The 27,052-nt window shown below is 39.0% G+C and overlaps 1 protein-coding gene across 10 annotated transcripts in view; it reads left to right on the top strand.

Annotated features, from left to right (window-relative positions):
- The first annotated feature begins 342 nt into the window (after nucleotides 1-342).
- Nucleotides 343-27,052, top strand: part of WDR20 (WD repeat domain 20) — a 45,709-nt gene continuing 18,999 nt past the window's right edge. For 6 of the 10 annotated variants that reach the window (XR_008965320.1, XR_008965319.1, XR_008965321.1 and 3 more), the window contains exon 1: nucleotides 344-652. Coding sequence is in view for 6 of the 10 variants with exons in the window: in XM_057365773.1 (XP_057221756.1) it covers nucleotides 404-652 (249 nt within the window). In the remaining 4 variants the exon portion in view is untranslated. The other 4 variants (XM_057365777.1, XM_057365776.1, XM_057365775.1 and 1 more) reach the window with 3 other exon arrangements.

The following is a 27,052-nucleotide window of genomic DNA, read 5'->3' as shown; positions in this document are numbered from 1 at the left end:
AGCAAGAATTTCTTTCCTGTGCRGTGACCGTGCACTAGAACAGGCTGCCCAGGGAGGGTGTGGAGTGTCCCTCACCGGAGACATCCAAGAGTGCTGTGGCTGCAGCCGGTGCTCCGGGCTGACCCCGCTGGCCGAACACTGTGTCCCACTGCTGTCCCTCATTCCGGACCCCTCGGCCACTCCGCGACACCCTGGCCCAGGCCCCGCCCCCAGCGCCCAAGCCCCGCCCCTTCACCCGCCCCGCGGGTGCGCGAGCCCGGCGCGCGCGCAGTCGCGCGGTAAACAGGCCGGGCCGGCCCCGCCCCCCCGCCCCGCCCCCGCGCGCAGGAGCCGCGCGCGCGCCGGCGGCTGCGCAGTGTCGGCACATCCGGGCACTGGGGCAGGATGAGCGCTCCTTTCCAAGATGGCGGCGGAGGGAGGTGGGAAGGAGATGAACGAGATTAAGACCCAGTTCACCACCCGGGAGGGGCTGTACAAGCTGCTGAGCCATTCGGAGTACAGCCGGCCTAACCGCGTGCCCTTCAACTCGCAGGGCTCCAACCCCGTCCGCGTCTCCTTCGTCAACGTCAACGACCAGAGCGGCAACGGGGACCGGCTCTGCTTCAATGTGGGCCGGGAGCTCTACTTCTACATCTACAAGGGGGTCCGCAAGGTACCGGGGCTCCCCCGCCGGGATGGGGCGGGGAGTGGCGGGGGCTCCGCGCCGCCCGCTCGCCGGAGTGTGGGAGCCCCAGGGCCGCGGGGCCGCGCCGGGGGCGGGGGGCAGAGGCCGGGCCGCCCCTCCCTCGCTGTTCCCCCTCCCCGCGGCCCTGGGGCCGGCAGCTTCTCGSCTCCAGCCGATCTCCCGATTAACCAGGTAGCGGCTGGGGAGGGGAAGCGCAGGCCTGGGCCGAGGGCGGTGTGAGGACATCGGCGCTGGGTCGGTACTCGGGGCTGATCCAGATACGGTGTCACCGACGGGAGTTGTGTGTGTGGGCCCTGTGCAGGGATGCGATCGCTTGGGCCTTGTGCGGGAATGAGGGTTGGCTTTCCCTCTCTGGGCCTCCTTCAACTGCTGCTTCAGGTCAGAATTTGCTGGACGCACTAATGCCTGTTGTGATTATGGTGGTGTCAAATCCCTGCTCCCAGGATCTTTCTAGCTTTGGCTGCATAGCTAAAGCATTCGCTGCAATTTTAGGCCTTTGTTGTGACTTGGAAGTGTGGGTTGATTTTAGGATTGTTTCTAAATGGGAGCGGTGCAATGAGATGAGTCTTAAATATCAGATARTTACCAGAGAGAAAGTTTGCTTTGCAGGAAAAAAAAGAAGGAAGGATTGATTTATTTGAAAGAGAGACTCCTTTGCTGTTATTATTGGAAGCAGGACAGTGCATGCATTTGATCTCTTGGGTCACCATACTTATGAACAAACGCTTGGTTTTACGGGATTGAGAGAATAATTTGGAATTTGTCATGTCAGGTGAACATGGGTCACTCCCAATAGGTGTAAGCAGTGATATAATGAATGTCAGCTGTTTTGTTTTAAAAAGTGGGTGTCCATTATTTTACATGTTTGGGCCTCAGCTGCTGTCATGTGAGTACCTTGAAATCGTCCTCCTCTTAGCCCTCTATTCAACATGGGATGAGGGCACAGAGAGCTTGAGACTCACACAAGGTTGTGCAGGAAGCTCGTGGATGAGCAAGGAATTCTACCTGAATCTGCTGTGTCCTAAGGTGGTGCCCCTAGCACTCCTTTGTATGAAATGTCAGCCACCAGCAGGAGTTTAATGTCTTCGTGGTTATTTGTTGACTGGACCTAACAGATCTGATATGTCCTGTATAATTATATAAAGAAGTGTGTCTGTGTGTATTTTAGTTTCACTCTTTAATGAATTTTAATAATCTGGTTAAGTTTCAGATAGTGCTTGGACAATGGCTTCTTTAAGCATACAAGGAGTATTTAGCATCAAACTGTATTTGCTATTTACAGTTGCTGTCTTTATAAGGTATCCTGAGGAGTACTATCTCTGAAAATCTGTATCTTAAGTTGTTGTGTTTGGGTTCTGCTATGTTTGTTTTTTCCATGCAAAGTAGCTGCAGTGTTCGCTCAGCTCACAGAGCGGGCCTTTATGTAGTTTAGTAATGGTACATGTGATTCTTGCAAGTTCTCTTAGTCATYTCTTGCCACACTTCTGAAAAATAAAAATCTAAAGCCTGGAATTTAATTGAAAATAAGGAGCAGAATAATTATATCAAATTATGGAAATCTCCTTGAGCTGAGTATTTGGTTATGTTTTTAGATGCTAAAAGCTACTGGTATGATATACAGTAACTGAGAAATTTGAGTTTGTGAACTCTTGAGCTCTGAGGCATTTATACCTATTACAGTCTGAAATGCGTTTTCTCTGAATAGAGTAAAACATACAGGTTAGGACAGATTTAATCTCAATGACTTTTTACAGTAYTAACAATCTAAAATAATACTGTGTATTCTATATGTGTAATACATTAGTAAGGTGAATCTAAAGAAAGAGCTGAGATGGACTGGCCCCCTCTAAGGAAAATGCTTTAAATGAGAATGGGAAGATGGTCTGTCTTAAATCTGCRTTACGTTTGGAATTTATTTGGAAACTTCATTTGGAAGTAACTGTTTTGTCTGTGTATGAAAGTGAAACAGGAGCGGGCTGACAGTCTGTCAACTGATCATGTGAACTTTTCAGGATCAAAAGTTCTATTTTGTGGCTATCATAAAGGGAAGAGACCTATTGTTACCTAAACAGACAGGATGTAATTCTGCCTTAGACTGAGCAAACTATCACATTCTGTGTTCCTTCCTGTTCCTGRGGGCAGGATGGACAGAGGGACTTGATCTGTTCAAGACCAACCTATTTGTGCTTCTCTGTGTAATACGGATGCTGATAACATCAGTTTTAACTGTTAGTTCATAATTATTTAAGTATACCTTGAAAAACTTTCCCTGATTACTTTAAGATTATGATTTTCATTCTGGCTAAGTCATAYTAGAGTATTGAGTTGAATGTAATGAATCTGTGCTGTGTGAATATATCAGCTAACTGTGATTTTGTGCTTTTATTTTTTTCTTTTTAAGTTTTTTTATGACTTCTTTTCTTGATGGGAAAATGCTATATTTTTCCTAAAATGTGTGAAAGAACCACCGGGACTTTATTTTAAGTGACTGTCTGTTAGCGATAATTCTTGCATCAGTAATCTATTTCATATCWGTACACATTAGGGCAGAGTAACACTTAAGTCATGGATGAGACTTAAGAATAAATAATGTAATATTGAGTCAAAGATGCCATTTGAAAGGATATTTCTTGACATCAATAATGCTAATCTTTCTTGTTTTAATTTCCCTTAAATCCTAAATACSTTGTGTCTTCTATGTCTGGTTTGTAAGTCAGCTTTTTAAGTGAACTGCTCATGTGTGTGTTGTATTTAGGAGATTTAACTTATATAAAGAAAAMTGTTTCCAGGTAACCTTGATCCTTCTTCCAAGACACTTGGTGGAGAAGTTAGATCTGGCATCCAGGACAGTAGTGTGGAGATTGGAGTACAAACAGACAATTRTAATGGTTTGGTAGAGCGACAAGAGACTTTTGTACAGCATTTCAAGCTGTCTCTAGAGACTTTTTGATACAAAAAGGTATTTGCTCCCAATTTTGTTCTTCTCCTCTTCAAGAAGGAAGCTGAATTTTTACTGTTTAATGTTTCCATGTTACTACTGAATTTTACTATTGTCATGAAACGTGTTACTGTGTTTTATGTTTTCTGTGTCATAGAAAGCACATCAATTATGAGCCAGTGCATTATTTTTATAATGAAACTTCCCAGCTCTCTTTGTGTTTGTAAAGCAATGCAGACTTCCAGAAAACTACTGTTTTCTGATTTTTTAGAGAAAAAAAAGAAATGGACCTATWATTTAGTAAGAAGTTAAACTGTGATGGAATGGTATGTGGTTGCTTTACTTAGATAARTGTATAATTGTTCTTAACTGCACTGATTGTCAGTAGGCTTTCCCTTTCAGTCCTCCTTTACTTTGGCTGTAAGGTTAGATGTGTGCCATGAATCTCATATTAACCAGAAGGGGTAAATTTTCGTGAACTCARCTGACCTAGCGACAGCTGTAAATGGTGGACTGGCAGTATAGGATCCTCTTGGCAGTGTGTGCTCCTTCCTATCTTCTTGTCTTTGGCAGTGCTTAACCTCTGGTTAAGCTGGTTTAGCTTGCTAAACAGCAGCAAAGAACTTACTTGCAGTTTTTCTGAGCAGATTTTCTCTTGATTTGGTGAGTTGATTACTGTCATCTTGGGGTTGATTATTAGCAGGTACAGTGACAGCAAGGAAAGGGTTGCAGGGGCACTACCCCATTCAGTGGCCTGGACTGTCTGCTTGGATCCACTGTCTTATGAGTTCTCTCCTGAATAAAGCCTCTGCTTCAGCCTTAAGTCAATTTTGGAATGATCTGTTCCTGAGGGATCAGTTTGGGAAGGATCTGTTCATGAGGGATCCTTAACTTAATTTAAGAAAGTCATAGGTGTTAAAGGAAGCTTTTTTCTGTTGTTTTAGGTGTTTCCCTCTTCATGGTGTGAGGTTATAATGTAATGATTCAATAATTGTTCAGATTATGATGGTCCGATGCTCTGGGCAGGTTGCTTTTTCCTGCAGCCCCTAATCAGGAGTGAGGGCTGTTACTTGATTTTTGTTTATGAGACAGTCTTGAAKTACTTAAATATGGTTTGTGGCTAGCTTTGCAAAATGATTTATTAGTTGATTCATTAGGCTGGAAAAGGAGAATGCTGTATCATCTTCCTTGCCTTAGGAATGACTGACAAGACAAAGCTTTCCAGATTGCTGCTGACATTAACCATGAAGTCCTTTTCCCTTCTTTCTAGGAAGCTTGTGCATTTTCCTTATATAAGTTGTGTGTGTGATGATGTGTTATTCTCTATATGTCGTAAAAGTTCTTGGGTGAATTAATCTGTAGCTGTCATTGCAGTACAATTACATATTAGCAATAGTGTTGCATGATGTGTAGTCCTAGTATTTATATACTATATTGTCAAGTTATGAAATTTTAATGTATAGTTTATTTTATTACTTGAMATAAAACCTTTTGTATTGTATTTAAATACTCTTTGGCAATGTTTAGCAGACTTTCTTAATACTGGTTATTTCATTTTTTGAAATCACCTTGTTGCAAGAAGAGGCTTTGTCTTTAGTTCATCTTTTTCTTGCAGCTACCTAAAGCAGCAATTTGTTAATAACTATGGAATATTATAATATGTTGCAGTAGTTTGGATATATAGGTGATAAGCACAGGTTGATGGAGACATGGAGGGCAGAATTTGTTGACTTTTTAAGTTCATGTTGAGCAGGTGTCTTGGAAATGATATTTGTACTAAGATGAAAATAATCTTGTATGTCAACTTTTATTGAGTGTTAGCATATTGGTAGTCCCTGCTTATCAGTAAAATACTGATGTTGTAAAGGATTCCTTCCTTTGCAGTTCTCAAAATTGCTTTTTTTGTAATGTTTGGCTTGATTTGTTGTACAGTTGAGGAATGTCATCCTTGGTGGTGACTTTCATTCTATAGACGCTCACCTGGGAACTTGTTCAACAACAGCATGATACTGGGTGATGTTTGTCACTATGCTTAATATATTGGTATAGGAAGAGCAGTGCAAGGCAGTTCTGGGTTGGAAGCTGGGATCTGTGRAGAAAACCATCGTGTTTGGTTTTGCACAGAAATGTGCATTTTTATTATTGTATACTTAGAGATCACTAGGCTGTGTCAGGCCTCTGAAAACTATGTGTATTTTAATAGCATATATGAGCTGTAAAAATACAGAGGTTTGGAAGGATCTTGGAAAATACAGTAGCTCTGAAGCAGAGAGAAGTGCACCTACATACTAAGGACTAGTTTTTAAACTTGCGGTAACAAGAATTCCACAGTTGCCTTCAATAACTTTTTTTTGGTGTTAAGTTCTCTTTCTTCTTCCTCCAATATCTGACTAAACTTGTTCAGGGAAAAATGAGAAAGCAAACCAAGTTGAATTCAGTTACTTACTGTGGATGTAGAGAACAGTTGACTATTGCCTTTGGCTTTTGCATATTTAAAAACTTGTTAATTTGTCCTCTCAGTTTTCCTAAGGTAAATAAATCCAGCTCTTAAAATGGTTCTTCTCAGATCATGGGTTCCAAATGTTTCATTSCTCTCTTCTGTTGGCTTCTTTTCTGTCCTGTATTTGTGGTACTTAAACTAGACCCAGTGCTTGTGCTGTGGGTGCAGTACAGAGCAAGGGAGAATTGTTGCTGTCTCTGTCTTCTAATATTCTCGTTAACATATTGAAAAGTGTTGACATTTTTGAATCCTGCTTATAGTGATGACTCACTTAGATTGTTTCTTATCATGTTGCTGCTTTTCTCCATTTTTATCCATGCCTTAAATTATGTTGATGTTTATAAATGCCATGTAGCATTTTCATGGAATTTTGTTCTATTAAGATTATTAGAAAGTGGTTGTATTTCCAGTTCTGTGCTGCATAATGCAAAAAATCCTTCCAGTCTTGATGTTATTTACAGATTTGATGTGTACTCTCGTCTATTAATGAAAATCTCTCATAGAACTTAAAAATCATGTCTTGGATTTGCTGCTGTTGTTTTGCATTTCTCCAGTCTGTTGGATGTGACTCTTTTGTCCCTCTTTAAGATGGTGTTGTAGATTTCTTCAAGGATTTTTCCCTTAATTTCTTGCTGAGTTTTTTTTCTTCTCTTTGTTGTGGATATTAGTTGTTATTTTGGTACTGGATTAGCYAGTCTCATGAAAGTATTGTGGCTAGATTAGTAATGCTTTACCTCTTGATCTGTGGTTGTGAAGGTATTTGAGAGCCTCTTGGAAATTTGTTTTAGGTGTTTAATGGATGGATATATTTACCACTTTGAGTTTTGTGATGCAGATGGATGCTTCCTTTCTGAATTCTAGCTGGATTGTACTAGGGACAGACATATTACAAAATACTCTCAGAGACTTTTCTGACGGGTAGAATTTTTAATAACGCTTTATTGTCAGTGACACTGCTGAAGGAAACACTGAAGAGTTAATGTAGATTACAGATGTGTAGGCAGCTTTCAGTGTTTAATTCTGTTATAAGGCTTATGTAGAACAGCAAGGACTGGCTTGAGTAAGAAGAAAGACTAAAAAGCTGCTTTAAAATGACAGTTACACTGTTTAATGTTTCTTGCTCTGGAAGAAGGTGAAATATCTATGGTTGACAGAGTTTGCAAGATGATTTTTATGTAGGAAGTGGTATTAGTCTATAGTGCTTTTTCTTGTCCTAGTCTGTGCATCAAGCCCATATCACAGCCATTTGACTTCAGTAAGCTCTTGCAGTGTGTTCGCTGAAGGATTGCTCTCTGAGGTAACTCTTCATTTATCTATTACTGCCGGTTTAGCTGGCATGTTTGACTCTGAATGCTGGGCTGTGCTGGCCAAACGCCCACACTGGGGTGCAGTTTTTTATAGGCAGTGAATTTCTGTGTGTGTATTTGRTTGGGGTTTATTTGCCACAGCAGTTACAATTTTGGAGTTTTTGTTTTGTATTGAAGTGCATTTGTGGTAATATCGCCCTTACTTGAATTCAGTTGGGGAAATTTAAGTTAGTGTAAAGCCAATAATTGTGGCACTAATTCTTTGCAGATTGACAAAATTTTAGCCATAATGCTTCACAGATGCAAATAGTGGTTATTTGTAACAAACACTTCAGTGCCTGTGGTGAGTTTTATGGGGCAGCTTTGTCAGAATATTTTTAAAGTGTTGTGCTATGTGCTTAAATTACAAGGAGTTTGTATTATACGTTGACATCCGGAGTCTGTAAAACAGTTAAATAGTTAACTGTTAATAGTTAAAATGTACATTGAAGGTGCCTCAAACTCTAATTACAGGCTGTCTAGACCCACCTCTGAGAGGATTGCCAGCCATAATTGTCTTGTTCGACATTCTAGAATCAAATTTAATGCCCTAGTTTGAAGCATTATTGTAGTTTTCTGGCTAAAGGGAACCATCTGAAGTACTTTATTTGAAGGACATGTACCCAAAGACTACTTGCCATCCAGTTGTCATGACTATGAGTTGACACACATGGACAAATTACTATTTGAAAGTGGTGCCATTTAGTGCAAATAGTGCCTAATATTTGCATTAACTGTCATCTTAGAAAGCTTAAGGAAAAGGAACAGTAACATTAAATGTGCTGTACTTTAAATAATAATATTTCATTGTGTCCTGGGAAATATTTTTTCTTTCTCACCTCAYCCCACTTTTAGGCCCAAGTGTATATGCAGCCCATTTTTTAGCATCTACATCCCACCCAGTTCTTGCTCTGTATAACTTAAAACAAAGCAGCTGCTGTTGCCTGTTCGGCTCCTGTTGAGCAGCTGTTGGTGCAATGCATGCAGCCCTATGGTCTTTGTGGGCAGGACCACCAGCTGCTGCAATTGAAACCTTTCCAGTGGCAGTGTTGTAACTTGCACTGGGATTTCTAATGCATTATTCAGTCCAGCTGTTCATAATGGAATGATAGATTTCTAATAGATACTTTCTGCAAGTTAATTTCAGTTTTGGTTTATGAGCTATGCTCAGTTTTTAATTTCTTGAGTAAATCATAATGTTTACATGTGGCTGTAATGGTAAAAAGATATTTATAGTTTTTTATTATTACTTTTTAACTCCMTGTGAGATTGGAAGGTATTAGGAAGTTTTTGGTTTAGTAATGTATAATTTTTGTACAACTAGAGATTGTGAAGTGCTGTTAGACAAAATATTAGTCTAAGTAAGAAACTTAGTTTAGGAGCATGCTGGTGTAGGGACAAACCATTGCTTGTTATGAACAAACTTCATTATCCCCAGTTTCCTGGTAATTAAAAATGTTATTTAGCAGAAATTTTAGATATATTTTTCAAGGAAGAGATATCTGTAAGTTGGAGAGGACTCAAGTTTATGCTGTTAATGCTTCCTTTCAGCTAAAGAAAGGGGGAGCAATGACAACAGRAGAGAAAATAGATAGTAATACACATTGAACTGTGTGTTAAAAATCCACAATTCTGGTGAAAGAAACTATTCGAACAAAGCCTTAAGGATGCTTTAGCCTACACAGGGCTACAGTCACAGGGATAACTCTGTGAATCTGAGTAACATGTCTTCTTTTCCTAACTTACAAATGTAACCATAACAAATGCAGAATCATGAAAGTTGTAGTCTCATCCTCTTTTAACTGTGGCAGTTTGTAAGGATTTTTTAAATGGTTCTTTTAAGACATCCATTACGGTTTTTTCCAGGTTTTCTTGATATTTTTGAGGTGGGTGTTGGAGCATGTCTGGGATACAGGTTTGAAGYTGTCATTGAAATGACATTTTGGTGGAAGTTGTAAAGGATTTTTTTGTTGTTGTCTTGATTTTTCTAGTTTTCTGTTGGTAACTGTCAGGATTACAGAAAAATAATGTTGCAATGATTTGTTTTTAAAGTCATGTTGCTAAGATTTAAATTATAGTCTAGGTGTTTGGATTTGCATATTTTAGTGGTTTGAATAGCAAATATTACCTCTTACCATCAACTTAATACTGTATTGTGAAGCCATAGATGAAGGCTTAGTGTGCATTTTTATTCAGATTTTTGCCTTTCCTGCAGAATAGCAAATAGTTGGATTTCTTTTTCAGACTTTATTTTAAAAGGAAAGTGTTTAGAGAGGTTGTTTTTCTTTAGCCTTTTTAATAAGAGCGTGGGCAAGAGACCTTCAGTAGCCAACATTTTGCACTTAAGGTGTTAGGAGGGTCTGTTTTTAAAAAATAGTTTATGAGGGCAGGAATAGTTGCATGGTTAGGCAATACTACTTTTGAAATTTGTTATCATATACTGCTAAATGCAGTAATTCTTACCTGTTTTACAGCCCATTTTGCATTGTCATTTTGCATGACTTTGAATTATTACTTTACTGCCCATAAATAACTAAATAAGTCTTTTTAACTGTACCTGTTCCGTATGATATATTGATCCAGGAGTTTGTTTTTCTTTTTCCCAAGAAGAAATACAGGGTGCAGCTTATAAGAAAAAGATGCTTGTGTTGATTAAAGAATTATTGCTATTTAATAGCATTAGCTGTATATCTCAGCAGGTGACTTCAAAAATGTCTTGCTGTTACTTAGTGTGAATTTACTTCAGTATGAACTTAACGCTGCCTTCCCTCTAAAGGTAACTGTCCAGCTACATTCRCATCAGTTTAGCACACAGGATGGCCTCCTGCCTTCAGCAGTGGAACTGTGGTCCTTTGTTACAGAATAACTTGTGTCTGTGTGTCACGTACTGTTTGCTAGCACCTTCAGAGTTTTAAGATGCTGTTCCTGTTGATGTTTTTGGACTAACAGTGTTGGCAGAGTAGCTTCTGTGCCAATGGAAGTGACTGTTCAAGTGTAGTTCTGTGCTTTAGCCAAAATGCTGCCTCTGTAAATTCAATAGATGGAACTGAGATGGTTAAGCATGGGCACATATTAGCTCTTCTAAATCAGAAAGGTGAGGCRAACGACTGTTCTGAGGAACTCAAACAAATGCCCAGGTTAAGCTACCTTCATAGTGATGCTCAAGGTGATCCATAGTCTTTATTGTTAGCAACAAAGTACTTGTTACCAATCAGCTACTGTGGCAGCAGTCCAGTGGCAGCTTGCTCAGCTGCTCTAAATGTTGCTTTCTTAACGTCCTCTGTGAACACCTTGTATTGGCTTTGCATGGCCAGATTTTGGGGGGCTTCAGTTAGAAGCTGCTGTGAGAAGCCCAGGATGGACTTGCTGCTGTTCAAGGCTGAACCAATCAGGAATGGTAGTAACACTTCTGTGATAATATGTTTAAGGAGAGAAAAGTTATTGGCAGATGTATTTGCGGCCAGAGAAGAGCAGGGTGAGACTGCGTGAGAGGAACAGCCCTGCAGACACCAAGATCAGTGCAGAAGGGGGGGCAGGTGCTCCAGGTGCCAGAGCTGAGATTCCCCTGCAGCCTGTGGTGAAAACATGTGAGACAGGTTGTACCCTGCAGCACAATGAGGACCACAGGCATACAGAGATCCACCTGCAGCCCATGGAGAAGACCCACATSGGAGCARGTGGATACCTGAGAGGAAGCTGTGAACCTGTGGGATACCTGTGCTGAAAGAGGCTCCTGACCTGTGGACCCATAGAGGGAGGAGCCCGTGGAGAGCAGTTTCCTTGTAGGACTTGGGACTCATGYTCCAGTAAGCTGTGCCTGAAGGACTCATATGAGAGGTTCATGGAGAACTCAATCCTGTGGGAAGGACACCATGCTGGAGCAGGGGAAGGCCTCCTCTCCCTGAGCAGTGGCAGGAACATGTGAACTGACCATAACCCCCATTCCCCATCTTCCTGTGCCTCTGGGAAGGAGGYAGAGGTGGAAAGAAGGGAGGGATGGGGAGAAGGTAGTTTTAAGGTTTGTTTTTACTTGTCATTATCCTGCTCTGATTTTGTTAGTAATAAGTTCAGTTAATTCCTCCAAGCTGTGTCTGTTTTGCCCATGAYAGTAATAGGTGAGTAATTTCTCCTGGTCCTTAGCTGGTGAACCTTTCACTATATTGTTTACTCTTCTGTCCAGTGGGGGAGGGAGTGGTAGGGCATCTTTGGAGGGTGTTGGCATCCAGCCAGGGTCAACCCACCACACACCTTTTGCAAAAACATGTTGGACTGTCACTGTTCTGGTTGATTCATGCATCGTGTTTTGTTAGTCCTACACTGATAGAAGTTTTGTGTATACATAAGAGAGAGCCAAAGGGGARTGTTAGTGAGATTAGGGCTTGAAGAAGCCCAGTCTTAGGCTAGAAAAGGCTTTCACTGTGCTTTATCTTCACTCATTTGGGAACCCTTTCTTCATTTCTATCATYTCCTCTGATTAGTAGGTGTCTTGCAGCTGTGGCACTTGCAGTGCACATTGATATAAAGGAGGATTTAGATTTGGACAGTGTGGTGACATTTAGTGGTGGTTAAATGTATSATTATTTTTGACAGCAGAGATCCCTAGCATGCCTGGTATTAGTATGCCCATATCAATGGGTGGGATAATTTAATAGCTGGGCTGTGTTGTGTGTTCTCACACAGTCTCCTGGGAGGACCTTTAGCAAAATGCCTGAGACGTGGGCAGTGGCCCCTCAGTGGGCAGCCCTGTGTCTCTGAGGTCTGTCGGTGACAATAGGCAGTCTGATCACTCCCTCCTACGCTTGAGACAAAAATCAGCCTGAGGAAAGAGACAGTGTTGTGTGACCATTTGGTATGTGGAATACTTTCAGGCCTTTGATGGTAATTTTAAAAGAAAATCATTAAAAGCAGGCAAAAGGTTGTGGGGCTTTTTTTCCAGGTAATATCTGTACCAGTGAAACTGCCAACACTTATTATTACTTAAAATATCTTAATACTTTGCTTACTTTGAAAGAATACTGTGCTTACTTTTTGATTGAGGAAGCTAGTGCTGRAATTGTGAACATATTGCCTTTTGTTCTAAAAATTCTGAAGGAGAATTCTGCTGTGGAGACTGGGTGATATCCTAGAACTTGTACACATGGGATTGTGGGAAATCAGAGTTCACTGTATTTGTGTTCTGGATTTGGTCCCTGATATTTGTTTTCTAATAGCTGTGCTCCTATGCTTGTTTTGCAACACTTTTCATCTCGTTGGGCTGGCTTGTAAYGAAATGTCTTCAACTCCAGAAGGAAGATGCATTGCAAATTAACAACTGCAGTACAATAGTTAGAGCAAATACATTTCATCTGTCTGTTACTGTGTATGACCACAAAAAGCATATGGGTCTCATCCTGGTTTTGGAGCACAGGTAACACATTTGCTCAGGATTTTATTCACGTAACTTCTGTGGGACTGTTCTGGTGCTCTTAGGATAAGAGCCAGCTCGATCTTATTTTTAGTACTAAAGTAATTAGGGCTTTGTTCTAGTAATATTTTCTTAACATGCTGCAACATGATGGAATTATGGGCTTGATAAAAACACTGTATCAAAAATGTCAAGCATTCCTGTAGGGCTTGCTAAGTCCAACGGTAGCCAGAAGAGATACAATTTGGACTTGGTGGACTGACATGACAGTGTTGAATTTGACTTCTATTGAGCTTTGTAATGAAAAATTATAAATTGATTAGCAATTAACTGCTACGTGAAGTAAGTTTCTATAGCAACAGGGCAATGCAGGGTACAATTATTCAGACTRCTTTCCTTAGCAGATAATTTTTTCTTATAAGCGCTGAGTTTACACTGTTGGACTAAAGCATTGTTTTGTTATAGCAACGGATAATCTTCAGCTTTTGCTGCTCTTGCCTTTTTTTCTTTTTCCCCTTCCTAAAGAAATAACTTTCCATCTTACAAGCTGAAAAGGGAATGGGGGAAACTTTCTGCGATAGATAGCAGTGCAGTAGACTGTAGAAACTCAACCTGCAACTATTGCCTGTATGTTGTTAGAATAATAAATTGAATATATTGTTATGCAGYATGAATTTACACTTCTACCTGTTGACAACTCCACCTGAAACTGAGCCTGCTCTAATTTAATAATAATGGTGATCATATAATAGCTTGCAAATTTCAAGTAAATCAATTTAAATAAATTGTAATGCTGATTCCCCGAATCAGCCCRAATTTTTGCTATTTGTTCTTTTTGTGTTTGAAGTGTCTGTGTTTGTTTTTTGGTTTCAATACTTCTGAATACCTTTAAAGAGGGGAATATTCTACTTTAGGCWTCACTTAAAATTGGGAAACATTAGGGTTTTGACAAGGGACTGCAAGTATTTGGGTTTTTTTGCCATAGAACATATTCATAAAGCCAACTTTTAAGTGTTACTACGTTTTACTTTTTCCAAGTTAGAGGAAATTGAATTTGAATAACTTCAGTGATGAAGCTACAGCAGTCTTGCTTTTTTAACAGTACACATACCTTTGTGTTAAGTATTTTAAAGATACCTCAGGTGTCTGATCTCTTGAAAGAAAAAATAAAAGCAGTTTCTGCTTTTGTCAGTCAGCCTCAGTGTTTGCTGTTGATAGGTGTGCATGTATTGCACAAGTGCATTTTTCCAATACCGTAACAAAACCATACCAGTGTTTTAGAAAAGAAAAAATAGGATTCAAAGGTAAAGTGAAAGTAATGGCTGTGTGAAGGTGTGACTGACTGAGTAGAGCACTGGTCCAACAGGTCAGGTAACTTTTGTGTGTGTGCGCGTGGGGAGGAGGTGAACTACTCAGAGATGACACTACCATTAATCATGCAAAGTTTCCAGTTTGTTCCATTTTTTGGGTGCCATCTAATACCAGTCTGCCAGGCTCTTATTTAAATAAGTTTGGCCTTTAACAGGTGTGATTTTTTTAACCAGTTTTGTTTGCAGAGCTGAGCCAATTTAAACAATTTCCCAGTGAAAGTAACTTAACTAAGTGTTTTGTAAGTATTGCAGCTGAGTATGTGAGCTGAATGAGAACAGCTGCTGAATTGTGCCAGAATGTGTGGTTTATGTGGAATCCATTTGATATTTACATACTTACTTTCCTTATTTTAATTTGTTTCTTATATCTAGTACATGTATTCTTATCTCTGTTAAGCTCATCTGAATCATGCCTCACTCAGCATTAAAAACAGGTGAGAAAGGATTGACTATAAGTGTAGGCAACAGTGTGACTAGACTGTAGGAGTAGGAGGAAAAAAAAGGGATCCACTGGAGAATAAGGAGCAAGAAGATCAGAAAGGTAACTATTACTTTTTTACTTCAGAGCTATGAATCTGTTATAAGGTGCTAAATTGTAACTATTGAGAAGTGAATTATAGTTAACTAAGCATAAATATTAAGTGAGGCTTGCAGAACTTWAGTGTAGTTAAGGAAAGAGATAATTGTTACGGTACATTTTCTCAGTTCCTCAAAAGTGAAGAGCCTAAAATGTGTTCTTCGCTGCTTTCCAGTCTTTACAGAAGGTGATATGTTCTTTACACAGCTTGTGACAGTCCATAAGTAGTATTACAGCATAAACTTTATTTAGTGCCTGTGAATATTTGGAGTTCTCTGTGCTATTCTGAAATCAGTTACTTTTTAATTCACCGTATTCCTAACAGTGAAAATTTCTACTAAAAACCTTTTGACTGCTTTTGGCTCAGTGACAGGCAGGTTTTTTYTTAAGTCTTTTTCTTGATTGTATTCAGATAGAGAAAAATATGCAGGAGTGTTATTCAATACATACCCCACCACCATAACAAAAAAAATAATCCCCTTTCAGTTTTAGCTTTTGAAATTCTGACATTGTACACTTCTGTGTTAGGGTTTGTTATGCTGAAAGTAAAACATTGTCTCCCTGTGGTGGGAAAACATTAATGTATAATGGGTATATATAGACAGCTTTATTTGAAGTTCAGGTGCTCAGCGTTTCTTGTGTGACACTTTGGTAGTGAGAGAGAGTTGTAATTTACTATGCTCATGTCATTGCGTGAAATGGCAAGTTCAGAGCCATATAATATTTAAAATTAGGGAATTTTAGAACTTGGAAATTCTGTTACAAAATGTTGAAAGAGTAAAAACCTTAGTTCTTTATATCTGGGACAACCATTGGGGACCAACCTTCAAGCTGAGGTCTTCTAGGAGTGGTTTTGGAAATTAATTGGTCACACTGATACAGGGAAGCAAGAGCACATACATGGTGCTCATAATAACTTTGGGAGACATCATTGCTCATAATTAGAATTACTCTATAAGGAGAAACAAGCTGACATMACAATCATAGACAAAGTGAAAATTCATTGAAAAACATACATAGATAATTTTTGCTTCAGCAACAAAACTTTGAAAAGATGATAACCAGAGTGTAGTGTTGATTACAAGCTGAGCCAGCTTGTGATACAGCTGTTCAAGGCTGGAGGAGATAAATGCAATTCAAAGATGTGTCAAATGAGATTTACCAATAGAAATAAGGAATGTCTTTAGTGCCATTGTTCTAGGCATTGAGAAGATGGCTTTAATATTGTATGAAATTCTGGTTGCTTGTGTTGAAGGTGATTTTTAACTCCTGCTACTAAAAGAGGATGGTGTCTAATGTAAAACTGGAGAAAGAAGTGTGTGATTTTAATTTTCTGAGCAAAGCAGTTACCAAATGTCCTTTTAGTCACACTAAAAGGAAGAAGAGAGGAAAGAAGGGAGAGAATAAGTAATACAAAACCTTCCCTGGATGTATGACAYATTACCAGATCTCCCTCAAATTCCAATTGTGCAAAATTTACTATTAATTTAGAAGGATCTTGCTCTTTGACTAGCCTTGCYATAAGCCATTACTAATAGTTGAACTGCAGAATGAAAATAATGTGGTGTGATGGGCTGCAGACCCTAAAGGAACTACAGGTCATGTTTTAAGAAGCAGCAAAAAGATTCCTTCAGAAGCTTCTTAGGGCTGAGCCAGATGAACAGAGTGAAGAAAATTTATTTTTAGTGATACAAATCCAACTCTCTGTGTTGTACCCAGTGAGGCAACCTTTATTGGCTTTCAGATCAGAAGAGGAAATGACTGTGAGAGACTGAGGARCTGGAGGCAGTAATGTTCAGTGAAAAAATGAATGTACAGCTCACTTGGTAGATATCATGGAAAGAGCAGGTGATGTTTAAGGGTGACTAAATGGATGCTGGAGTATCTCAGTAGTTCTGTGGGGAAGCGTAGGGAAGGGGTTTTGTATTTTGTGTATTCTTGGAGGTGGTTTGCTGTATTCTTAAGTCTCCATTTATATAGMAGGCATTGAAGGTCAGAACTATTTCATCTTATCTTTAACCATGAGCAGAGTAAAGGATGAGATTTTATTAACTGTAACATCATGTAATGCTATGTGCATTAATTTATTACCAAAAGTGGTGACCAGTCAACCCCTCCTTTAATTTTTTAAAATCATATGGTATACTGAAAAAGATGAGCAGTAAGCCTGGGTTTTATTTTCAGGTTTTCCTAATCTGTTTTTTACTTAACTTTTATATAAAATTTTATTATTCTGAAGTATTTGGTAGATTTTGTAGGAATTGGAAAAGATTCTGTGTGCATAGAACAGATGTTTTCTAATTCATGATCCTGTGTTTGAGAGATCCTGTGAAGAAAGATCTTTCTTCAAAATGGAAACTAAAAGGAGCAAGCAACTGTGCTATGGCTTTGTCCTGCTAGTGTTAACTCTAGAACTTCAAGTTAGCCAGTTACCTGGCCCCTCTTGCACTGGAATAAAACAGTTTTCACTAAGGGAACAAGCTTTAATGCAGGAGACAGTCTTTCTCATTCAAATGCACTCTTGGAGCAAACTTTCCTTTCTGACATGAATGCAAACTCTTCATTCACAAGAGAGAAGATAGTGTCAAATACAGACTCTGCTGTTCTAATGTATATTGAATATATAATGTATATCTTGTATATCGAATGTACTCCCTTCTTCACATCTGAGTGCATTGTCTTTATTTGGTAGCTATTTATACACATCTTTGGCAATGAAGTTTCCCTATTACCCTGCCATTTTAAACAACAGCAAAATCCTTTAAGGTTTGTATTGTAAGGTGATTCTCCAGTATGAGAATGGCTGCTTCACTCTCTGAAGTACATTWGGATGTTAATGTATCTTGATCGATATGCAATGCTAAACAGTTAAACGGAATTTCAAGTAGAAACTCAGGCTGCTTGGTTACCATGGCAAACACAGTAGGAAATTCAWGCCAAAGTTTGGAAACTAAGATACACAAAAGAAAACTTGTAAACTGAAATAATCACTTTGGAGAGCAAATGTACTTGTTTATAATTTATTAGAGGCTGTTTTCCAAAGAATAGAGTTTTAAAATCCTATTTCATCAAGCAAATCTTAATTGCCAGTTTGGAGTTTTGCACAAAGGAGGCAATATTCACAAGCAGGGAAGAGTGAGATTCTTTGTTAGCTTGCCCTCTAACTGTAAGGGCATTGAGTGAATAGAGTAGCCTCTTGGAGACAGAGAATTGCTTAAGTACTGTAATCAAGGTTGACATATTTTCAGTGTGCAATGCCWTGTTTCACCGATGACTCAGATAGTCTTGTCTATAAAATTTGTCTGTGTGAGTGATTATTTGTRTGTTAGATCATATATGTATGTGTATATATATATGATCTGTATATATTTAATGGTTTGTCTGTGTTCCTGATTGCAATAGATATGTTTTAATTACTTGTGTATGTTAAAGATCTTGCCATATTTAATTCACTTCCCCACAGTTGTTTGTCTTAAGGCTTGCYACCTGTAACCAAGATCTATATGTGAATATTTTAATGGGGTGATTTTCAGTTTGATAGGTTTCCTGTGTAAGCAGCTGTTTGGGAGCACAGTATTTGGTATTGCAGTCCTGTCAGGATGTTGTGGCAAAAACTGATCCTTGTGCATGTGACTTTYTGTACAGTTTTCCATAGGTGTGGTCACATGTAAATCATGCAGTTAATTTTCTCTTTCTGAATGTGAATTGGTTTGTGTATTTCCRTGCTTCTTCTCCAAAGTCTCACCCCCAAAGGGGAAGCTGTTGCATAGAAAGGCCAGTCTGTGGTTAGAGGGAGGCGCTACTAAAGATTTTCTTAAGATGGAGGTTAGAGCTGGAGTTGGGCATTGCGATTATGAGCACCTACTCGAACATGTGACTCTACCTCATCACTTATGCATTGCATAACCTGGATTGGAGATTATGGTAGACAGTTGGAGGCTCAGGGAAAGCAGTTTAGGTTATTATTGCGAAACTATGATGAATTTGCCTCTGTCTTTATAACACATGGTCTCTTGGGAAGGGAGGCTTGATATCATTATAACTGGGAAGTAGTGTTAGTGGAACATGGAATGTTGGAGGTGATGGAACAAACAGTTTATGAAATGGTGTTCAGGAGTTCTTGTTGTGAACAGTAACTGTTACATTGAATTACASGTTAGTCTGCTTTTTGCTGACCTCTTTGAAAAGGACTTACTGAACACTTCATAATTAAAACAAAAGTAGAACATGAAAACATCTGGAAGATAGTACCAGGGCTTAACTCAAAGAAAAGTAAGAATTTGGAGGCCACAGGAAGAGAAGAACTGTGCCACTGATTAGCCACAGTAAATAAAACTCTTTAATCCCACTAAGTTTAACATGTGGCAATTTATAGTTCTGTGGTAGGTCTGTAACTTCAGGAACAGAAGTAAAAGGGGAAAACCCACAGAAGTTGAAGGTGGACTGATTTGACTGACTGACTGGCAAGATSCAACTGTAAGAGACTTGGGAGATAGAGTTAGGCTACTTGAATGAGCAGCAGTAAGTGTTCCCACTAATCTCTTGGTGGCACACAGTGGAGCAAAATGCTTGAGCCAGTTTGGAGCCACTACCCAAACATAGAGGATTGATATTTRTGATTGCCTAATTGATCAGTACTTGAGTTCTAATAAATATTTGAGAACTGGAATGGCGATTAATGTTAGAAATAAAAATTGAATAAATCATTTTGCATTGTATAAATCAGTATGTCCATCTCCTCATACAGGTCTATAAAAATGTAGTATTACATTGATATTCAGCAAAGCGGTGAAAATTGTCACGTCTGAAAATTTGTGTAAATACTGGGGGCAGGACTGCTTATTCTAGTAATCAATATAATTGCTATGTATATAAGGAATGTTAGACATCATTGTCTCTTCCTGGGAATAAGACAGTGTTCAGTAAAATCAGAGGGGATTGGTAGTAGTAAAATTCAGAAAGGATATTCCTTCCACATGTTAACTTACCAGGATGCCTTGCTTTGGTAATAAGTGAATAATGAACAGATAGTGGGCGTTAAAATCTGGCAATATTTGCAATTTCGTAGAATAGTTAATGCAAAAAAAAAAAAAAAAAGCAAACCCCAACCTGTAAGGTTTTTTAAACTTCCATATTTGCAATTTAAATGGATTCATGAAAGAAGTCTAGGATGGACAATAATCCATTAATGCAACTGACATAATGAGTTTACTTCTGGAACATGTTATCTTCCCACTGTTGAAGAGGTGGTACTGGAATAAAAAGTCCTGGGGAAAAAAGTCCAGTTTGGATTCCATGATTATGAAGTAGCTATGTGATATGATTTAAATCTAGGTCTTAATTGTTAAGACCAGGAGGGRGACACCAGTTAAAAAATGTGACCTGTCACCCATGGTTTATAAATAGCCCTGAGAGATCRTTATTGTGAACTTAAAACTGCACAGTGAGATGTCTTTCTAACATATGTTCTTAAAAAGAGCTGAGTAGGGGGAGAAGAGGAGGAAGGTGTCTGTATCACATGCACAACATACGTGATTCTGAATTAGGTTTCTGCTGGAGAGGTTTTCATCCAGCAGGCTGAGCTACAGTTGAGCCAAAGTTCTGCAGACCAGGCACTGGGAAGAGACAATAATGCTGATATCACAGCTTCTTCTCCCTTCTTCCTATTAAAAAAAAAAGGCAACTAATTGCTTAAACCAAAATAGCACATCTAATTCAGTTCATGTCTRTTGGGACTGTGTGATACAGTGATTTTATTCAGAGTTGTTAAATTTTAACCAGCCTGTTTGCAGATCTAGGGTGACCAAATGCAGAAAACTGGAGTCATAGTCTCAATTTTTACCTGAGTTGATKATTTCATTAACTGGCACCCACAATGAGGGGAACTCTGCAGAAGGAGCTGTGGAATACCGCTTTTGTTAGCTTTTCTACAGTATGGGTTTGTGAGGGCTTGTTTAGAGGCTGGAAAGCAAGTTAAAGCTCATACATTCTTTTTGTCCCATTTTTATCTTATAGTAAAGCAGTGTTGTGTAAAGTATAGTTCAAATGTTTCTAGTGTGCAAAGGGAGCAGATTTTCTTYTGCAGGTGTAATAAAAAATTGTCTTAGTTAAATATGGAGAAACAAACACCTTTTGAAAAGTTACAGTGTCATGTCACTTGCATGAMGCTTTAGTGGTTTGACTATAGTGCTGCTGAACATTGCCRKAGTTGCTTGAAGTGCTTCCAGTCAGCTTAGTGGAGTGGATGKGCTGTTTGATTTATTTTGGAGATGCTAAATTCTCAGACCTTCCCAGGACTGACCAGGATGTGCTCTGGAGAGCTCTGTCATGGTCAGTTCATTAGAACAATTTGGGTCTGACCTGGCTCTTTGAACAGCACTGTCACAAGTTGTGTGTTTTGGTCTTCCACTCAAAAGGAGCAGTGTCAGCATGGGTGAAAATTTTACCAAATGAGTAACCTTGTATTGAAGATGCTTTAAATTTCTAAAGGAACAGTTTCAGGGACTTCAGACCTCTGTTGGGTTGTGACTGGTGGATGCAGCGGCAGTGTTCTGTGCTCAGAAGACAGAGGGATTTTTGTGTGGAGGGGTTCAAAACCTTGTTTCAACTTCTCTTAACCTCCCTGGCCTGYGGTGGTTCAAATGTGTTAATATTCCTGTACTGTTTTAGTGCCCATTTGCTCAGTCTTATAAAAGAAGAGTAAGTTGATGCTATATRCATCTGTGAAGTGAATGGGGACTAGCAACCAGTTTACCAGTTCTTTTTTTCCTCTTTTTTTTTTCCTGAGMCTGCTGTTCGGGGGTTGTGAACACTTTTTAAAAGTAAAAGTAAAAATAGTTACTTTTTCTAGGGTTACTGGTAGACTGGTGCTTTCACCTTAGGTGACTTCCAGAAGAATGTGTCATTCTATACTGTAACCACAGAAATGTTTTGGTTTATAGCTTTACTGAAGTGGAGTTAACATTGTTATAGTAAGCTGTAAATCATGCAGTCCTTTATGTGCATTCTTTATGGTGTTCACATCTACTTTCTTGATCTTGCCAATTATATAACCATCGGTTCAGTTAATATGACATAGATTTATTTCAAACCAGTGCGTGCTCTTTGCTCTGTTTGAGTGCTTAGACTAATTCTTCTGGAAACAGAATATGATTATTTTRTTGGATCCTTCATAAAACTGCAGTGATCTCTGCCTAAATGTGGATTTATGTCCAGTGATCTGAACTAGAGCTTTTCTCTACATGTAGGTGGTCATAGTTGTCTGCTGTATGAATAAATCTTGTTAAGTAATGCTTTCTCCTTTCAAAACTCATGTATGTCTTGTATGGCCCCAAGTGGGAATTAAATCTAGAAGAGAGAAGAACATCAAGTAGCTTCCCAAATTTGTAAGCAGCTTTGTACAAAATTGATCTTTAAGACTTTGTTATGGATGAATTGTGTGGAACACTTGAAAAAAATTAGGTTAAATAAAATTACTTGGTGTCCCTGTTTTACTAGCAGAGCTGTTCTTACAGAGTATCCTAGAAACTGTCACATGTCTTAAGTGTTCCTGTTCAGCATTTAATCAAGTGCTTTGTAACTTATAAAAAACCTTCTGCAATGATACGGGAACCCAGTTATGAGGAAYGGTATTGCAAGTGGCAAGCTATTGATGCTTCAATTCATGGAGTTGGAAGATCAGCCAAATTTTAAATGCGAAACTAAAAGTATTATTTTTATTGAGGTTTACAAATGTGACTTTAATATAAAGCAGGTGCATTGAATGCAATGCTGCAAAATAAAAACCTAAAATTTCCTYAGTGTTAATGGCTTTGCAAGGCTCAGGAGGCCTTTAAAACTACTCTGTGTACACACACAACACCTATTAGGCAATCCTTGAAATTAAGCATATCACTCAGGTATGGAAAAAGCAGCTCTCATTTATTTAAGAAACCTATTGTGGCTATAAATAGGGTAACTTTACAAATGGTGTTTGTCTACTGGCTTTTTATTGAATCCTAAAGAGATTGTTACTTTTTTTCTTTTTAGTTTCTAAGTGAAAGCCAAGAAGCTTTTAAACTACTTTAAGTTTTCTGGGGGGCTACTCAAGTGAATGTGTGTTGACTTGTCCACTACCTGAAAGGTTTGTGAATCTGAAGGGGTGCTGGAACTGATGTAAGTTCTTGCCAGACTTTAAACTTTCTACCGAGAAAGCCAAGTCAGCAGTCTGTCAGCTTACGTGCAGTTATATTTGTAGAAGCCAGTTTGTTACTGACAGGCTGTGGCACTGTCAGCTGCACTGAAGAGTGTTTTGTTAGGGCTTTATACTTGCAGGAAGTGTTGCCTGGACTTTTTGTTGTGTATTTTATATAAACTGAGCAGAACTTTTGCCCTACATCAGTTATTTTTATAGGGAAAGACAACCAACTTGTTCTTGGAGGTTTTTTTGCTTCCTGAAGTTTCTTTAAGTTGCAAACCAGACCTGTTAAGTAAGCTGGGAGTGGCCCTGTTGCTGCTGCTTTAGTTGACCATAAGCTTAGGATTCCAGAGCTATTCAAATTGGAGGGACTTTYGGGAGTCTGTAGTCTAACCTGCCCAGAGTAGKGTCAGCTGTGAGATMAGACCAGCTTGAAYAACAGTGCTGTAACTACAAATTAYTSTGTTGCTAATATTAAGTGATCTGTRTTTGGGCTATAAAACAAAAAAATCTGGAAGTCTACTYCTTTGGTAATAAAGTAATTAGAGRGATTTCCAGTGAAGTATTGACRCTGGTATTTCTGGCAGAAACTTGTGTACAGAAACAAGGAACAGAGTTGGCCAGAAAATTCTACAAAAGTTCCTGRGATAACTCTGCTTTCTTGTGTTCCTCAGCTTTCTTTGTCCTTCACCTAGCTCTGCAGGAAGGAGAGGGAGACCAGAGCAGACATGGAAGAAGAATAAGCAAGTTTAGTTTTCCCTGTCCTTGCTMATACAGTGAGCAGTCCGGGAAGGCTCTGTCCTATTCACAGGAGATTCTGTAAAACAAGGACTGCAGCAGGGGTTGCCTTGCTTCTTTAAAGAGCATCTGTGAAGTTGAAAGAAATTCACTTGGTAATAGTTTTAAGAGTTGATTTGTTCTGTGTACTTTTACAGCATTATTAAAAGCACAACTTTCTCAAATTGTTCTGTTTCTAGACCAGGGACCGTTAAATCCCTGGACCACAAGGTATTGAAGAGGGAGCAAGTTACAGGTAATCAGTTGTGAATTCCAAGCTCCAGAAATGCCGAGGAARTTGTTTTCAAAAACACGTTTTCAAAAGTACATTGTCTTGGTTTTTGTTTCTTCTCTTTTATTGTGCACTGGAGCTGTACATACATAACTAATCTGTAATCTGCTGTTCCAGATCAATTAATTCTCTGGACAAGAGAGATTTTCTTAAGAGGATTTTTTGCAGAAAAATTTTTATTAAATGTTTGCCTGCACTGGTCTGTCTCAATCTCACTCACAGCTATGAACCATTGAAAGCCAGTCTCCTGGCAAATGTAATATTAAATACTATTAAGTACCTAAAGAAAGCATTTTGATGACTATAGTTGAAATTAACTGAAATAATAAAATAATGAATTTCACATCTTGGCAATGTTTTTCGGTTTGGAAAGAATTTTAACATGTAAGACACTTTTCATTCAAGAAAAAATTGCAGAAAGCTGCAAATGTAAGTTAGGAAAAGAAAAGAGATGTGAAGAAATAACATCTGTCAAGGAGTGTGATTAAATGCTGACTTGARATAATGTGATTCACTGTTTAGGCAATCTTATTATGAAAGCCCTAAGTCTTGGATCAATAAAATAAATCTTGGATAGATATTAATCTTTGGCTTTGACCTTATGTACGGCTACAGAACCATGGTTATTGATGCCCATCCTAATCAGACATTTCAGACGTCAGAATCCGAAAACTTAAATATTTGCTTCAGACTAAAATGACTGGTTTTGGTTGAGTTTTTTCTACCATTTTCTTTCTAATGTTGTGCATTTAAAGCTGTGAATAATGTGTTCCATTTGACTGCCCTTCTACTGAAAATTATGAATCCAGGGTGAATGGGCTACTGTTAGACTGTTAGATTTTTTTTTCCTCCCCTCCCTCCCCCTCCCTGGCAGAGTGGGAGTAATTTTGCTAAAGTAGTGTGCTGTGAGAGTTAACTGAATAAGATTAGGAAGTCCCCCAAACAGTTACATGGTTCATGTTTTATTTTTAGGGTATGAATTAATCACAAAAATGTAGATTTTCAATTTTTCTTCTGTGAACAAGTGTGAGGTTCTCTTAAGGTAGTGTTTTAATCTGTTCAGAGACAGRACTTGGAAGATGTTGATGCCCAAGGTGCATCAATTTTGTTCAGCTGTATTGCTGGCTTGTGTGAGGTTCCTGTTGCCTAAAACCTGTTAGTCCTTGTCTCTTTGCCCCGGGGGCACTTGCAGTACCTCTGTATGTTGGAAGGAATMGACTTTTAGCACGGGTATCAGTTGGCCAAGGTGCCAACATCAGAGCCTTGATTGGCTAAGATGTACTTCARGGTTTGCCCAGGTAATGTATGATGGTCTTGATTCCTTGCCTTGCRTCAGCCTCCCCATTTTTCTTTCAGTTGTGATTACTGAAAGTGTTGCCCTCATCATGAATCATCCACAATTGAGTAAGTTTCTCAAAGTGGACAGGCTGGAATAGTGCTGAGTGTTTTTCAGAAGAAAATTTTAAAGGGATTGGGGCAGGAAGTGTGCAAATAGCTTGATGCCAGCTGCCATGGTGAGGGTGCCTGCTCTGTGCTTTTAACCTCCACGTCTGGCAACACTTAATTCCAAGATCTTTCTGGGTTTTTTTCAAAGTACATCACCATCCTTATAAGAGGGGGCAGTTTGTATCACCTTGTTCAGGAAATAGTGTCAAATCCTAGGATTTGGCAGTTTTTTATGGACCCAGATCTCATGTAAAAAGCTTTTCTCTGAGAATCACAGCTTCCACAAAATAGCAAATGGGTTTAGTGGTGAGCTAATGAAATGCAGAATCCCAGGCGTGATTGAATTTTATGAGTAAGCACTTTTCTTGTTCTTAGCAAAATCCAGTAGCAATCTTCAACCATGCAGAAATAAAGAAAATGTCTCCTAGTTCCTGTGCCCATTGATTCTACTCTGTCTTTCAATTAAGAGAGCTCTAGATCCGAGCATACTTGAGTGCTTGTAGATTTATCTCCATGAGACAACTGTGCTGTAACTGAAAGCAGTAGCTGCATGTAAATAAAATGCAGGGCATCCCTGTCAGTAGAAGCCTGGTTAATTCTGGGTTGAATTAGTTTATTTATACTTCATTTAAGTTCAGACAGATTCTCACTGCCATCTGGTTTCCAGAGAACAGCTAGAATAAGCACAGTGAAGTCTGTGCTAAGATTTAATTTATCAGAATTTCATGTCTTGCTAGATCTGTTACCGCACAATTTCATGAGATGGAGAACTTCAGTCAGACCAAAGTCAATGGACAACTAAGACAAAAGCTAATCATGTAAAACCTCACCCAGACAAAAAAACAAGGTATAGTTTGAACACAGCCACCTGTTGATTCCTTGCTGCTTAAACAGTGAGGATTCAGAAGAAGGTGGTAATGCCTGTGTCCTCTGCTGGCTGGGAGAGTCTGTGATTCTCTGGTCATTCAGTATGATTCAGGCCAAGTTGTATTTATTTTAGAATGGATCTTCGTTCTTAAGCATYGAGTCCTGCTGCAACTTCTGTCCAGAGGACAGAACCTTGAGTCTCATATGTTTGCTTTAATTCTGCCTTTCTGAGGTATGGAAGGATGCATGTATGTGTTTGTGTAGCTTGCTCTAGAAATGCTACTCCAATTTTGAGAGTTCTCTCTTGACATCACTTTTTTGTAGTGATACAGGACAAGAGAATGTTACACAGTGTAAGATGTAMCTGCAAGGCCATCAAGATTTGATCTTTCACCTTCAAATTACAGGTTTACATCAGCCTGTGAATGTTCTGTGACAGGCATGCGCGTTATCCTGGCATCTCTCAGTAGAATTAGTATTCTATTTAATTTCTCCTTGAAGAGGTATTGGTAATATTCTTTTTTAGCTTACAATGGATCTCTGGACTCTGGGGAGGAACTTTTTAGTTTGCTGGCTTTAGAAATTGTAATACATCATCTCACTTCGGAGTTTTTAACCAGGAGGCCATACACCTGATTATTACAACTRGTTTGTAATATATGCTGCAAAACATA

The sequence above is a fragment of the Malurus melanocephalus genome, unplaced genomic scaffold, assembly GCF_030028575.1.
Source record: "Malurus melanocephalus ecotype Western Australia unplaced genomic scaffold, MMel_1.1 scaffold_57, whole genome shotgun sequence".
Classification (NCBI taxonomy): Eukaryota; Metazoa; Chordata; class Aves; order Passeriformes; family Maluridae; genus Malurus; species Malurus melanocephalus.
Note: the sequence above shows the minus strand (reverse complement) of the source record. Positions and strands in the feature narration are given on the sequence as shown.